At 41.8% G+C, this 15,042-nt stretch overlaps 1 protein-coding gene across 2 annotated transcripts in view; it reads right to left on the reverse strand.

Moving 5' to 3' along the window:
• Positions 1-15,042, reverse strand: part of IDS (iduronate 2-sulfatase) — a 73,785-nt gene that overhangs the window by 16,827 nt on the left and 41,916 nt on the right. For both annotated transcript variants that reach the window (XM_073599270.1, XM_073599269.1), the window contains exons 4-7: positions 14,338-14,426; positions 13,067-13,267; positions 9,523-9,693; positions 54-180 (exon numbers count right to left, since the gene is read on the reverse strand). In XM_073599270.1, the coding sequence (XP_073455371.1) occupies positions 54-180; positions 9,523-9,693; positions 13,067-13,267; positions 14,338-14,426 (588 nt within the window). The remainder of the gene's footprint in view (positions 1-53; positions 181-9,522; positions 9,694-13,066; positions 13,268-14,337; positions 14,427-15,042) is intronic.

The following is a 15,042-nucleotide window of genomic DNA, read 5'->3' on the forward strand; positions in this document are numbered from 1 at the left end:
TTACATATCAATGAGAAATCAAAAAGAGGCGCCATATATCTGCTCATAGGTACCATGATCAGAGGCAAACACAATGATGGTGTCATTGGACAACCCAAGATTTTCCACTGTATTCAGCAACTTTCCAACCAGACTGTCCAGGTATGAAACAGAAGCAAAGTAGCTTTGACGGATAAGGCGCTGCAGGAAAAGAGCATAACAATAAATGTACTAAACTAGAATAAAGTTTAAGCTTCAAATTCGAACACAAAAAACATAGTGCATGCAACATTTTAATTCCCTAAAGCAAGCCTATGTAGTTCCCATGCAGGAAAAAGCTAAATATTTGCTTTAAAGGGTTAGTTCAACTTCACCCAAAAAACTACCTGTACAGGTAAGGTCACCTGTAGATAAAAACAAACTGCAGCTTTGACCAAAGTTGGATAATGCCGTTGTTATAGGTGCAGGCCATGTAGGTACCTCATGAAGCCTGACTGAAAAACATCCAGAGCTGGTATCACCCTATCTTGCCTTGTTGATATGACATTGCTAGGACACTCCCAGCTCTCAAACCCCCACATGTGTGGTCCACTGTCATCTTCTGCTGCAGCATCACTGAGCTCAGGACGACTGCAACAGGGAAAAGTGAGCGCATGTGAAGGGGTTTGTTATTAAGTTGACAGATGCATATTAATGCTGCTAGGTTTGGGGATCAAAGCTTCAAAAAAAAAAACTCTGGTCACAAAGCATTACGAAGGGGAAAACATGTTAAACACTCATACCACAAGACATGTTTACATTGTTTTATGATACATGCATAGTTTATATGATTGATTCATTATTAACAGTATTTCATTCAACTGATGAAACTCTAATGCCCCGTACACATGATCGGACATTGATCGGACATTCCAACAACAAAATCCATGGATTTTTTCCGACGGATGTTGGCTCAAACTTGTTTTGCGTACACACGGTCGCACAAAGTTGTCGGAATTTCCAATCGCCAAGAACGCGGTGACATACACCACCTACGACGAGACTAGAAAAGGCCAGTTCAGAACCAAGTGCGGCACCCTTTGGGCTCCTTTTAAAAGTTTGGTGAGAGATGATTCACGCTTTTTCAGACTCATGGTTTTCAGATCGTTTTCTGCTGTTCAGTTTGTGCTTGTGGGTTTGTATCTGCTCTTCAGTGCGTGCAGTGAGTACCATTGATTTATCATTGTGTTCTTGTTCGTTCGTTACTGTTTTTCAGGTCGCTCTTCACAGGCCTTGCTGTTCTTCAGTGCGTTCTATTACTTCGTTCTGAGCAGCGGACCGTTTTCTAGCCATGTTGTGTATACGTACTCCTCGTAGAGTTCGTGCTGTGCGGGGGCTTGGTGTTGGGGTCCTGACCTTGACACAAGTCCAGTCCATGAACAGGGTGGGGAGGAGTTCATGGACCAAGAATTGGTTGCTTCAGCGTGACCAGTTCTGTCATACGCCTTTGCTCCGTGAGATCTGTGAGAATAATCCTGATGATTTCAGGAACTTTTTCCGGATGACGGACCCCGTATTTCACTGTTTGTTGGCTTTGCTGACCCCCTATATCAGCAGGCAGGATACTTGCATGAGGCAAGCCATCACTCCAGAGCAGAGGCTAGTCACCACGTTGCGGTACTTGGCAACGGGGAGAAGTCTGCAGGACTTGAAGTTCTTGACAGGCATCTCCCCCCAGGCTCTGGGGATCATTATCCCAGAGACCTGTTCTGCCATCATACAGGTCCTGCAGAAGGAGTATATTAAGGTAAGATTTTTATCCTTTAATATCACATTTATGGTATTTAATGTTTGATAAAATATTGTATTTCTTTCCTCATTCCCTAATTACCATGATTGTAATATGCTGTGAATGTCCCCTTTGTCCTCACGCATGCTGGATTTTTATGTACTTATTTTTTTTGTCCATTATACATATTTGCCTTCACTTACCTCCCCAGCATGGTCTCCTGGCCCTATATTCACCTCATGTAGTCACTTAACAATGTATTTTATCAGCTCCATAGTAGTGCTTTACCCTAAATACCCCCAAAAATGTTTTTAAATGCGATTTGTGCTTTAAATTCAGGCAGAGTGCCAGACGCTTTTTTTGGGGGGTCCCCAAATCATTTGGAACCCTCCCTCCCCCCAACTGCTAAGTCAGCTGATACCAATTCTCTATCTATCCTCACTCATCTATCTGCTGACTTTGCCAAACCCATACACACTATAGTCATCTCTTTTGTGCTCAGATGTATGGATGAATTCCCCAAAGCATGTAGTGCAAGGGCCTGCCTGTATACTTTCAAATGGTACTGTTTAAAGTTTTTGTATACTATTATTATCTTGATAGGTAATAGCAGAATGTCCAAATGTGCTCAAATGTGTACAATGTGTATATATATTTTTGTATTATGACACTTCCTACCTGTCCAGTGGGCTGCCAATAGTGTAACTAAGGAGGGGCTGGCCAAAGTAATACCCATTATTTAGGCATTCATCTCTCAATGAAGTGGAGAGGGTTACCTGTCCAAGAGTCCCCCCCCCTATAATGTTAGAAATGGCCCATGAGAGGGGGTGGGGGAGGGGGAATCTGATAGGTGTACCTTATACTTTGGTCTTTAAAAACTCCCTCAAATAAATGTTATCTTGATGTTGGCCAAGAATGTTTGTGTCTAATCTGCTTTCCCTGTTTATGTGCAAAATGACAAATTTTTTGTTGTTGTTTGACTCCACAGTTTCCTTCCATGCCACAGGAATGGCAGACTGTGGCCTCCCACTTTGCCCAGGTTCCTGTATGTGGACGTGGGGAAGAATGGCCGGATGTCCGATGGTGGAGTCATCGCCCAGACGGAGTTCTACAGGCATCTCCAGAATGGCAGCTTGGACTTGCCACCTCCAGAAGACAATGTGGAAGGACTCCCATTCCTCTTCGTTGCAGATGAAGCGTTTGCGCTGGGGGACCATCTTATGCGGCCATTCCCGATGAGGACCCTCACCCCGGACCAGAGGGTTTTTAATTACCGGCTGGCCAGAGCTAGAAGAGTGGTGGAGAACACGTTTGGAATCATGGCCAGCCGGTTCCGCCTATTTCTTACACCCATACACATGGCGGAGTACAAACTGAATCATATCATCCTGGCGTGCTGTATTCTACACAACTTTTTATGGTAACATTCTACCAACTATGCTGGCTACCAACTATGCTGAGGCTGGAATTCAAAATAAACCAACCCTGACGGAGCTTGAAAGTGGCCGTCCTGGCTTGCCCCCCCGAATGCCTGTGATGTCCGGCTAAGATACCTTGAATACTTTGTGGGTAGGGGGGCTATCAATATGCCAGACAATGTCTGAAACCTTTTTCAAATAAAAAAAAAATTAACTACTAAAATCTTTGGTGACATTTACTGCTTGTGTTTCTTTTAGCTGACCCTGACAGAAATGTGGTGAGTCCTGAAAATGGCGTGATTGTGTAACATTACAAAGCATTGTTGGGTGTTATTTACTAAAGTCAGACACTCTGCACTACAAGTGCAGTTGAAACTGCACTTGTAGTGCAAAGTGGATTTGCCTTTAGGAAATAACCCCCATTGTCACTGAAAACACCAATTAGAGCGCCACAAAAGTGTTGGAGCGTTGAGACAATAATCCACACTTTATTGATTAACAATCTTTTTAATACCAGCACAATCACATGTGCATTTAGAAAAGGTTTTTAAAACAAACCAACATGTTTGTTGTATAACTATATAGGGGTATATAACTATATTGGGGTCACATTAGAAAAAGTAGAAATGTCCATTTAGGATAAAACAGGCATGTTTAAAACCAACAAGAAAGACACAAATCTTGAACTTACAAAGTTCACATTTGGTAGAACTTGAAAGCAATATCAGACATGAGTATTTACAAACTGTGTTTGATATTGCGTTCAGATGGGGTGAAGTCACCCCTAGAAAAGCCAAATTTTGAAGATGCACACCAATTGCCGAATGTCAACATGTGCTAGCTGCCATCGTGGGGGATCAAGGGACGTGTTTTTGGGGTGCAACCCCTTCCTCACAGCTACTTTATTATTGAGGAAGGGGTTGCACCCCCAAAACGCGTCCATTGATCTCCCGTGATGGCAGATAGCACATGTTGACACACTGTGTGCCTCTTCAAAATTTGGCTTTTCGCAAATATGTCAAAAAATGCTAAAAATGTTATGCTCACAAAAAGTGCACTTTCCGAGGTGAAATGCCCTGGATCCACAACATCACGATCACCTAAAAAGATAGAAACAAAAACACACCATGTATTATAAATATGCCGGCATCCATCTCTTACCTGAGCCTGTGGTCGCAGACACTCACCTGTTGTGGTGCCAATTTCCACCACGTCTTCCTCCTCCTGCTCTGCTTGGCTTGGGTGGATTTCCCCTTCTTTCAGAGGTGGGGGGGTCTGTGGTCTCCTCGGATGAGGGGTGTCCTCCGAGTCTTTTATCCCCTATGTAAAAAAAAAAATAAGTATACTTAGCACACAGATATTTGATGGCAGAAATAGGAATATGAAACATTGCTTGGAAGTGGGGTATAATTGTCTATTTTGGCAGAGTTCCAAGATGTATAATTTTTAGTGTCCTTTGTCAAGCTTCAATACTTTACCTGTTTTGTACAAGCTTCACAGATGGAGACACCCCTATAGTATACACTGGAGCACCTGTGTGGGCCCCCTAATAAAAAGGGTGTTCATGTGTCCCACACTAGTGCTCCAGCGTCCAGATGTGTAAACAGCTGCTGAGTGACTTCTCCTTACACAGAATCTAGTTTCCATTTATTTCTAGTTACAAACCCATCTACCCAACCAAATTATTTGCAGACAAGTAGGCCATAAAAAATGATGGCAAATGCATATGGCCAAAACAATGGTGTTTTCTAGGCCGAACGAACAATGTTTTATACGAACGAATAATGTGCCAATGAACATGAAAGTTGCCATTTTAAACTGGATAACAGTTAAGAAAAGCACATGGAGCAGCACGAACATAATAAAAATAACGAATAGGAACACAGCACAACTACTTACTTTTTTGCAGCACTCTCTGGATCTTTCTGTACTGCTCGTGCTCTCTTAATTTGAGGTCCGACCACTGCTTCCTGAGCTGATCTTTCGATCGTCGTACCCCTAAATTCCGGTGCAGACTCTTGACCACTTTGGCCATGATCTTGGCCTTTCTGACATTGGGGTTGGGGTAAAGTCCATACTTCCCGTCATAGTCGGCCCTCTTCAGGATGTCCACCATCTCCAACATCTCCCCAAAGGACATATTTGATGCCTTAAATCGTCTCCTTCTGGATCGGGACGTTTCTGGCTCCGGGCTTTCCGCCCCCTCCTCGTTGCTGTAATTAGCACGCACCTGCTGTGTCTCCGCCATGTGCTCTTCCCCCACTGCGCCGAACGAGAAGGGGCGGGGAATAGAATAAAAAGAACGTCAGGGGCGGGCGGAGTTTCATGCATGTGCAGTGTGTATAAAGCGTAACACGCGTGCGTAGTACGTACGATCTGTGAGCGGAGGAAGGAGTATCGGAGGTGCCGATCGTGATAACGAAGGTAAGATCTAAACTTGGGCATATACTGCTTCTACATTGAGGCCTATATTGTAACAAGATTAGGAGAGTTTTGCCTGACATTAGGGTTTGCCTTGTGTTGTGTCTTGCAGAGAAAATGGATGGCTTCAATGACCACAACTTCCTCCCCCTGTTCATAGACAAGTACAGAGAGCTGCCCTGTCTGTGGCAGGTGAAACATCCACATTATAATCATAAACAAAAGAGGCAGGCAGCGCTGGAGAAACTGCTGGAGTTGGTGAAGCCGGTGGTCCCCACAGCAACCATCCCCTATTTAAAAGCCAAAATTGGTGGCCTGAGGAGCACTTATCTTAGGGAGCACAAGAAGGTCACGGATTCCCAGAGATCCGGAGCTGCAGCAGATGACGTTTATGTCCCCAGGCTGTGGTACTATGAGAGACTGCGATTTCTGTCAGACCAGACTGGAGTCAGGGAATCCCTCTCTACTCTTCCTTACACTCTTCCTTCCACCCTATCTTCCACCCCAGCTGAGGCTTCCGATGTCCAACCTGGGACTTCCAGCCAGGAAGAAGTGGAGGAGCCCAGCTTGAGCCAGGTATAGCATTGTTCTACAGATTTCTGGTCAATAAGGAAATTATCTTTACTAGATGTTATTATTGATCACTAATTGCTGATTTAATAAAGTGTTTTACATATCAATAGAAAGTAGTGGGCAAAAATAATTGGAACAAGAATGAAAAATGCTGGACTCAGAATGATAGTCTGTTATATTTGTTAACATTCAATTTGCAACAGTCATGAGATGTAAATTGTGTGTGACTGATGAAGTAAAAACTAAAACTATGTCCCTTTTTCATACACAGGAAGACCTCAGCCAGGAGGAGGCTGTGGAATGTGGCAGCCAGGAGGAGGCTGTGGAATGCGGCAGCCAGGAGGAGGCGGGGGTAAGTGGCAGCCAGGAGAAGCCTGGGACCAGTAGGAGCCTGACAGAATCGCAGGTTCCTCCCCTCCGCCTTCCAAAAGACCCAGGAAGGGGAGTCACGTGCAGGATTCAGCACTCAGGCTCATTCAGGAGGCTTCTGCATCCCTCAAAGCCACCCCCACTTCTGAAGAGGCCTTTGCCTGCATGGCTACCACCAAACTGCAGGGCATGCAGGAGGGCCAACGCCAGCTGCGTGAGGACCTTCTTTATAAAGTCTTAACTAAGGGGGTGAGGGGCGAAATCACACCCAATACCCACGTGATTGAGTTGGAACATCCAGTTGGAACATCCTCCTCCTCCTCCTGCCACAACTCCACCACCACAGCCACAGCATGGAAGGAAGCGTGGAAGGAAGACCAGAGAGTGATGACCCTGGGTTCAGTCTGGTCTGGCAAAGGATGCAGTCTCTTGTATGACCACAGCCTGGGGACATACATGTCATCTGCTGCTTTCATGATCTCTGGGACTTCTGGACCAGACTGCAGTCCCTTAGATATGTACTCCTCAGGCCACCAATTTTGCAGTAAAATAATTGATGTGTGCCCTGGGGGTCAAAGGCTTCACCAATTTTAGCTGTTTCTCCAGCGTTGCCTCCCTCTTTGTTTGGTTGTGAGCCCTTAATAAAGGTTTTTTGGTTTCAATTAGACTCGCCTATGTGTGTTTTCCTTCAAAAAGGACAGTTTGTTTGTGAGGAGGCAGGTACATTTCAAAAATACAATGTGAAATTAACAAGAGACACCAACACCAAGCAACCTCCTTGAGATTAAATAATACAAGATAATAATGGTGTTGTGGTAACTTGACACACAAAACACACACAAAAATATTCTGGATGTTAAATAACTAAAAAAAAAAAAAAACAAGATCAGCCTTGAAAAAAATACAAACCAAAAAAAAATTAAAAAAATCACATCAGGCTTTAAAAAAAACAAAAAAAAAAACACAAAAATAAATGATATAGATTTTTGGTCAGATGTGACAAATCATAATATATTGAGGGAATCACGATAAATAAGAAAGAAAGAAGTTTGTGAGAACTCTGTGTGAATATCAGCAGCAAAACTACTTCGTTCTTCCTGCATTATAAAGAAGAAGAGAGTGCGCTGTATTAAACAATTTTAAAGATTGCAGCGTGACTAAAGTGCTCTATCCATTCCAAACGCTAATTTTAACAGACCGAGCTGCTCCGTCTCGGAATTTCTTCTGAGCATGCGCGGCACTTTGTGCGTCGGAATTGTCCACACACGGTCGGAATTGACGCGATCGGATTTTGTTATCGGAAAATTTTATAGTCTGCTCTCAAACTTTGTGTGTCGGAAAATCCGATGGCAAAAGTCCGATGGAGCCCACACACGGTCGGAATTTCCGACAACACGCTCTGATCGCACATTTTCCGTCGGAAAATCCGACCGTGTGTACGGGGCATTAAACTGCTTATGATATATGCTATAAAATCTAAAATCTTTAGGCCTACAACAGGTTGTTGCAGATTCGGAAGTCATTATAGCAGTAGTAAACGGCCAAAAGAAAAAACTGGGCCACTCCAGGATAATGTCATAATGTGCTAATATATATCGCATACTAGCACATTATGACAGGCTTACCTTAAAACAAAGCCCTCCAGTGGGGGGCTATCACCGATGACGGAGCTTTCATCTTCACCCTGTCTTCCTTCTGGGTATGTGGGCTTCGGCCATTTGAATGGCTGAGCCACAGTGATGCCACTCCAATGCATGCACACGGGAGATATGGCCGCAGCACACCTGACAGCATGCTGTCCATTGAAAGAGCAGTGCACATGCGCGGTGATGTCACCGGCTACTACTAAAATAAATACCTCCTAAACAGTACACATTTAAGAGATCTTAACTGTATTTACAGGTAAGCCTTATTATAGGCTTACCCGTAGGTATAAATCACCATTCGGACTTTACTACTGCTTTAATGAAGCTGTAAAAAAGACATTATATGCATTGCACACCAGAGAAATCATTATCTGCAGCTACACCTTATTCATTAACATTCAATAAGTGAACAACCTCTACTACTTTAGTAAATTGACCCAAATTAATCAAATTACAAACCAATTCAGGAAACAACATCTTAAACCTACACACCAGTAAGAACTGAAAATAGAGCTTTGAAAAACAGAGAAAAGAGAGAAAAGGGGTTTCAGATTTTGGAAGAAGACCCACCCACCCCACAAGTGAGACACTCTATAGAATATAACAGCAGTGGATTACATAGGATAGAAAGTATGTCAACCCAAAACTTTTTTTTTTAGTTTTGGAAGAGATGGAGAAGGCTTTGATCTATGTGGTTGTTGATGGCTTTTGGGGCTTTAACAGAAATTTCCACTCACTTTCTATCCTGACAGCATTTTACCAGACAAGAAGTAAAGGGGACCTCTCCAACAGCAACACAAACAAAAATGAAACTATTTTATTTGTAGGGTAGAGTAGAGGAAGGCTAAAACCCTTTCAGAATGTTTTCCTATCTTCAATTTTTGCAATCCAGGTTTGAAAAAACAACAGATTGGCTATGCTCATCATCGCCTCCCCTCCCTTTTAGTTTCCATATTTTAAACCCTTCCTGCCCCCTCCTGGCAGCTCTTTAAGGGGATCTTAACACTGGGAGTTATGATGGACTTTCCAATGATGTGGTCACTATGATTAGGAGCCCATTCTACTGGTTCCCATGCATAAACAGAGACTGGGAGTTGTCTGTAACAGCTCAGACACTGTTCTAGGTGTGCAAAGTGAGCATGTTCTCAGCACACAAACCTCGTCCCCAGGGATACATGTGTGCAGTGTGTGGTCATTAGGACGCACCCTCCCTGCTACCACCCATATGCATTATGTGGTTGGAAAGAAGTTAAGCCCGATGTTCCATGTCTGCTGATAATGGTAATGTATTGTCGTGTGGCCTGCTAGCTCCATGACTATGACAGTGAAGCATCTGTCTAAGGCATACCTGGAAATGTTCTGGAATTGGTCCATATGGAAAACTAATGTTTAATGCTTGTACATCTTCTCTCTTACGAATATCTGTCCATGGATTATAAGCAACAGGAGGGAGATTTCTAGGAATGTCTGGATCGGGTGCCAAGGAAATATTTTCAATTGGGTACAGCTTTAGGAAATCCTGTGGGACAGCATACAAAAAGAACAGCAATAAATGAGAACTAAGCAACAGAATTACAAATATTTTTTGCAAGTAAGACTGTTCATATGTACATAATTTAAAAGCGTATTTAACTTTTTGGCTAGGATTCTGCATTAATAACAGTACAAACAACATACACTAAACTATAATTCATGCCACAGAAGCTTTCTTTTTTTTTATTGAACTATTTACATCTAATTTCTGAATAGTTGCAATTAAATAAAAAACTGACTCAATTCAATGGAGGCGGAGTCACGCTCACACGTCACACCCGGAAGCTCCGGTTGGAACGCAAGATGGGACGCATGCCGCTCCTGGCTTCCTGGTCTTGTTCGTTGTAGAGCCGGGCTGCACTGGGTTAGCTGCTTATGGTTTTTATGTACTCTTTGTGAATAACCCTGAACTTATTTCACTACGGAAGTCCCCTGTTTCTTCTTTTTAATGGAGGAAAACATATACTGATGGTGATTTGGCACGGAAGAGTCCATCCTTGAAACGCCAGCTGGGAGCCTTGAACCGGATCACCGGGGCACATCCACGGAGGAACGGAGGTTAAGCCTGATTTCTAAGGGAACATCTACTCTAAGTTACCCACTCTATGCCCACTACCCCTGAAGGGGTGACTGCTTCTGGTGTGTGGGGACACATTGGGGAAGCACTTGGAGTCACCACTGCTGATGAGCACAGAAGTCACCGTTGATTTTCATCCTTTATTATCTATTATCTTTACTGGACTGCACAGAGACTTTGGTTTCTCACAGAGATTTTTTGGTCTTTTAGGGATTTTGTCTTTATATATAAGTCTATTTTAGCGTTATGCACACACGGCCTTGATATACCTTATAAACTGTGGTATATATGTCACATGTAATTATAGTATAATATTTTTTTATTTTATTTTTTATTTTCATTCTATTTTTATTTTATATATATACACATTATACACATGTTTGGATGTCGGGTAGATTAGTTGATGTCACTTTGATTATCTCACTATATGCAGCAGCTAATTGGGCTGTATGCATACACTGAGTTCATTTTTGAATACACACTACTGCTGGTGTTTGTTTTAAGGGGCATACAGCCCTCTGGAATGTAAGTACACATTGAACAAACACTGGAGTACTGCACATCATTGTTGCTTGTCCCTAGTGGCACACTGTCACAGTACAGATATATGTATCTTATATCACTGTATGGGAATTAGTGCACGTTTATAATTACCGTCACGCATAATTACAAGTGTCAACTATACTGGGATCAGCACTATTTATGTTTATCTATTTATTTCTGGATTGTAATTGGTTACTTAACCTTAGATCCTAATAGGGTAGCGCCATTTCCCCACTTTTTTATATATACCTTATTAGTCCCAATTGGGAACTAATTCAGGGGAGGCTGCAACCCTCCAAGTCCTAAGCGCGGACTTTTAATTTATAATAACATATTATTAAATAAGACCTATTAAATTATTAGATGTATTGAAGAATCTTCTTTAACCACTTCAGCCCCGGAAGATTTGGCTGCTCAATAACCAGGCCATTTTTTGCAATACAGCACTGCATCGCTTTAACTGACAATTGCGCGATCGTGTGACACTGTACCCAAACAAAATTGACATCCTTTTTTTTCCCCACAAATAGAGCTTTCTTTTGGTGGTATTTGATCACCTCTGCGGTTTTTATTTTTTGCGCCATAAACAAAAGAAAAGCGACAATTTTGAAAAAAACACAATATCTTTTACTTTTTGCTATAATAAATATCCCAATTTTTTTTTCAAAAAAACTTTTTTTTCCCTCAGTTTAGGCCAATAAATATTTTTCTACATATTTTTGGTAAAAAAAAAAAAAAAAAAAAAAAAAAAAAAGCAATAAGTGTATATTGATTGGTTTGAGCAAAAAAGTTATAGCGTCTATGAAATAGGGTATAGATTTATGGCATTTTTAATATTATTTTTTTTTTTTTACTAGTAATGGTGGTGATCTGCGATTTTTATCGGGACTGCGATATTGCGACGGACAAATTGGACACTTTTGACACTTTTTTGCAACCATTGACAATTATACAGAGAAGTGCTAAAAAAAATGCACTGATTACTGTATAAATTAACACTAGGGGCCGATCAAGGGGTTAACTGTGTTCCCTAGATGTGTTAACTAACTAACTGTGGGGGGATGGGACTGACTAGGGGAGGAGAGAGATTGGTGTTCATACTTAGTATGAACACACAATCTCTCTCCTCACCCCTGAGAGAACCGGGATTTGTGTGTTTACACACACGGATCCCGGTTCTGGCTCTGTCACAAGCTATCGCGGGTGCCCGGCGGGCACACATGCTGCAGACACTACGCTACAGCATCTTAAAGGGCCGACGTACAGCTACGATGGCTCGTCCAGGGGAGCCATTCTGCCACAGTATAACTGCGGGAAGCGGTTAAGTAGGCCATACCTGGATCAAAATTTCAGCAGGGACTGGCCAAGGTTCGATCTATTTTGGGCAGGCTGATTGTACCCAAGTTGATCCATTGATCGACTAGAGCACAGATTTTTTACAAGCAATTCCTGCCAGTGGCTATAGCCGTTAGCAATAATCATTGTATTCTGCTGGTTGGGAAGGCTCCCCATGCCCGCTGGCGGAACACAATAGTGCCGCAGGAAACATTCCCCCATCAACACTGACTGTGACGATGGGGAATTGAACGATTTTCTTTCTTTACACCCATGGTGGATAGAAAGAAAATCAAATCATCTATGGGCTGCTTTGGAGTTACCCAAGGTATGAATAATAGGACCTACCCAAATAATCCATTCAATGTGTATCCAATTGGAAACGCCCCCACACTGCACATAGTTGTTGGTAGAATTAGGAGATTGCAAACAAATGGCCACTGCCCCCACCTATAACTGGCCTTTGTAGCAAGGAGCACATGGAAAGGCGACACATGTCAAACAAAACCCCAAAAAATTCCCAGCTCAACTTGTTGACCAGCCTGCAACTAACCGAATAATCCTGTCTAACAGTATGTGTTAAAAACGGGTTTAGTTTGCACACTTTTTAAAATACATGCGTAAACTGCAGAGCCTCTTCACGGCACCCCAGTATTATCTGCAGTCTTAACTCAAAATTATGAAAATTAGGAGATTGCACCTTCATTTTGTAACATGTTTGCTTGGCTGTAATGTCCAAAAAAAAAACAGTCAACAGTCAGACTCAGTCTACAGTCAAAGTCTACAACATTTCAAATTCTAACTATAACCTTTAAAAAAGGAAAGAGCAATCCAATAAACAGCGTTTCCCTCACATTTTATTTTTTTTCCAAATGAATATAACAGATGTGTCAGCACTTCTTACTTTTGGAAATCGGAATGGGATGTGAGGTTTATGGTAGCCCACAGCCAAGAAGAATGAAGAATTTAGCTGCTTTTCAAGTTTTAGTAGTCTGATGGCTTCTTCGGTGCTCTGTATATCTGGTAATGTCCCCTCTGGTACATCAGACAAATCCACTGGACATACTAAGTTGGCATGTAGCTCTCCATCTTTCCCCTTGCAGGTCTGTACAAAAAGATATACAATTAAGTTCCACTCAAAGACTGAAGATATGAATGACTAAATTTATCATTAAAACATATTCTTATAGCAGACTTAAACTTAAAAACTGAAAATTTGCCACCATATAGGTTACATCCAGAAATGTTTTTTGTATCTAAACAGAAAGCTGCAAAATCTACCTTTTGCCTTAAATTCTCATTGAGAATTTGCAGGAAAAACCCTGCATCTCCCAGGATCCCTGCCTCCACTGTGCAAAAAAAGGTATGGCAAGACAGTAACGGGGAAAAGATCAGCTGCGGCTTTTATTTTCAAATTAACATTTGATATATGGCAAAAGAGCCCAAGAGCACTATGGGTAAGCTAAAGAGATAGCACAGCAAAAGCAGGGTGCCTTGAGGCAGGGTTTGCCCCACTGAAATGCTTGATTAAGCTATCTGATGTGGCAAAAGTCACTGGGATGACAGGTGCACCTAAACCTCAAATCACCTATTGAGTTCCATAAACAATAGGTTTTCTTAACAGTGTGTGAAAACAGAGAAGAACATACGTGGAAACAAACCAAGTTAAACATCCGCAAGCTAAAACAATGAATACAGAATATTAATATACAATATTTCATATTAACCCGACTGCAAAATAATACATTGTAAAATAAGATTTTAACCAGTTCTCCTCTGGAGGACTGTTTTAATTTTTTCACACAAACTGCATTTTGGCTAGAAAATTACTTAAAAACATTAGCTATTTTCTGAAAACAAAGTTCTGTAGTATAAAAAGATTGCTGCATGATACTTGTGCAACTGTTTATCAGAGTTTACATTTTTAGTAAGAATTAAAACAAAATAAAAGTTGAAGCAGTGTTGAGTAGATGCCAAACATGCCTGCGAGAGCCCCATGACCTTGTTTTAACCACTTGAGCTCTGGACATACTAGACAAGCCCAAAGGACTCAAGTAGTTAATCAAAAAAAAAAAAAAAATCACAAGGTTCATATAATCCAAGAAAGTTGAAAGGTCTGTCCTGAATACAGTATGGGTACGGTATAGTAAAGATTTCAGTTAATAGTGTACTCACTTTCATATTCTCATATTTCTCAGAAGATGGATGGAAAGGTCTGACTGACCAACTGTATGGAAAGTCATCACTATGATTAGAAGAGATTCCTGTAATACATAGAAAGAATATGAAGTGATAAGATGCAAAATGCTATAAATATAAAGTTAAGCCCTGTACACACGATAGGAATTTCCTTCAGAAAAACCTCGGATGGTTTTTCCGACGGCATTCCGCTCAAGTTTGCCTTGCATACACACGGTCACACAAAAGTTCTCTGAACTTTCGACCGTCAAGAACGCGCTGACGTCCATCGTTATGACGAGCCGAGAAAATGAAGTTTAATGATTCCGAGCACGCGTCGAATTTTTTCTGAGCATGCGTAAGAATTTTGTGCGTCGGAATTGCTACAGACGATCGGAATTTCCGATAGGACCTTTTTCTGCTCTCAATCTTTTGCTGGTGGAAATTCCGCCAGCAAAAGTCTGATAGAGCATACACACGGTCGGGAATTCCTACCAAAAGCTCACATCGGACTTTTGCTGGTGGAATTTTCGATCGTGTGTACGGGGCATTAGAGCATGGTTGGAAAGAGAATTCATTTTAGATTGCCTTGAATATGCCTAGCTCGAGAGACGCATTTTTTTGATTCCAGTTTATTATAAATAAGCCACTATAAGTTTGATTCAATAAATCAGTAAGCCAAACAGTCAAAAATGTGCATAG

Source organism: Aquarana catesbeiana, linkage group LG09, assembly GCF_042186555.1.
Source record: "Aquarana catesbeiana isolate 2022-GZ linkage group LG09, ASM4218655v1, whole genome shotgun sequence".
In the NCBI taxonomy this organism is placed as follows: Eukaryota; Metazoa; Chordata; class Amphibia; order Anura; family Ranidae; genus Aquarana; species Aquarana catesbeiana.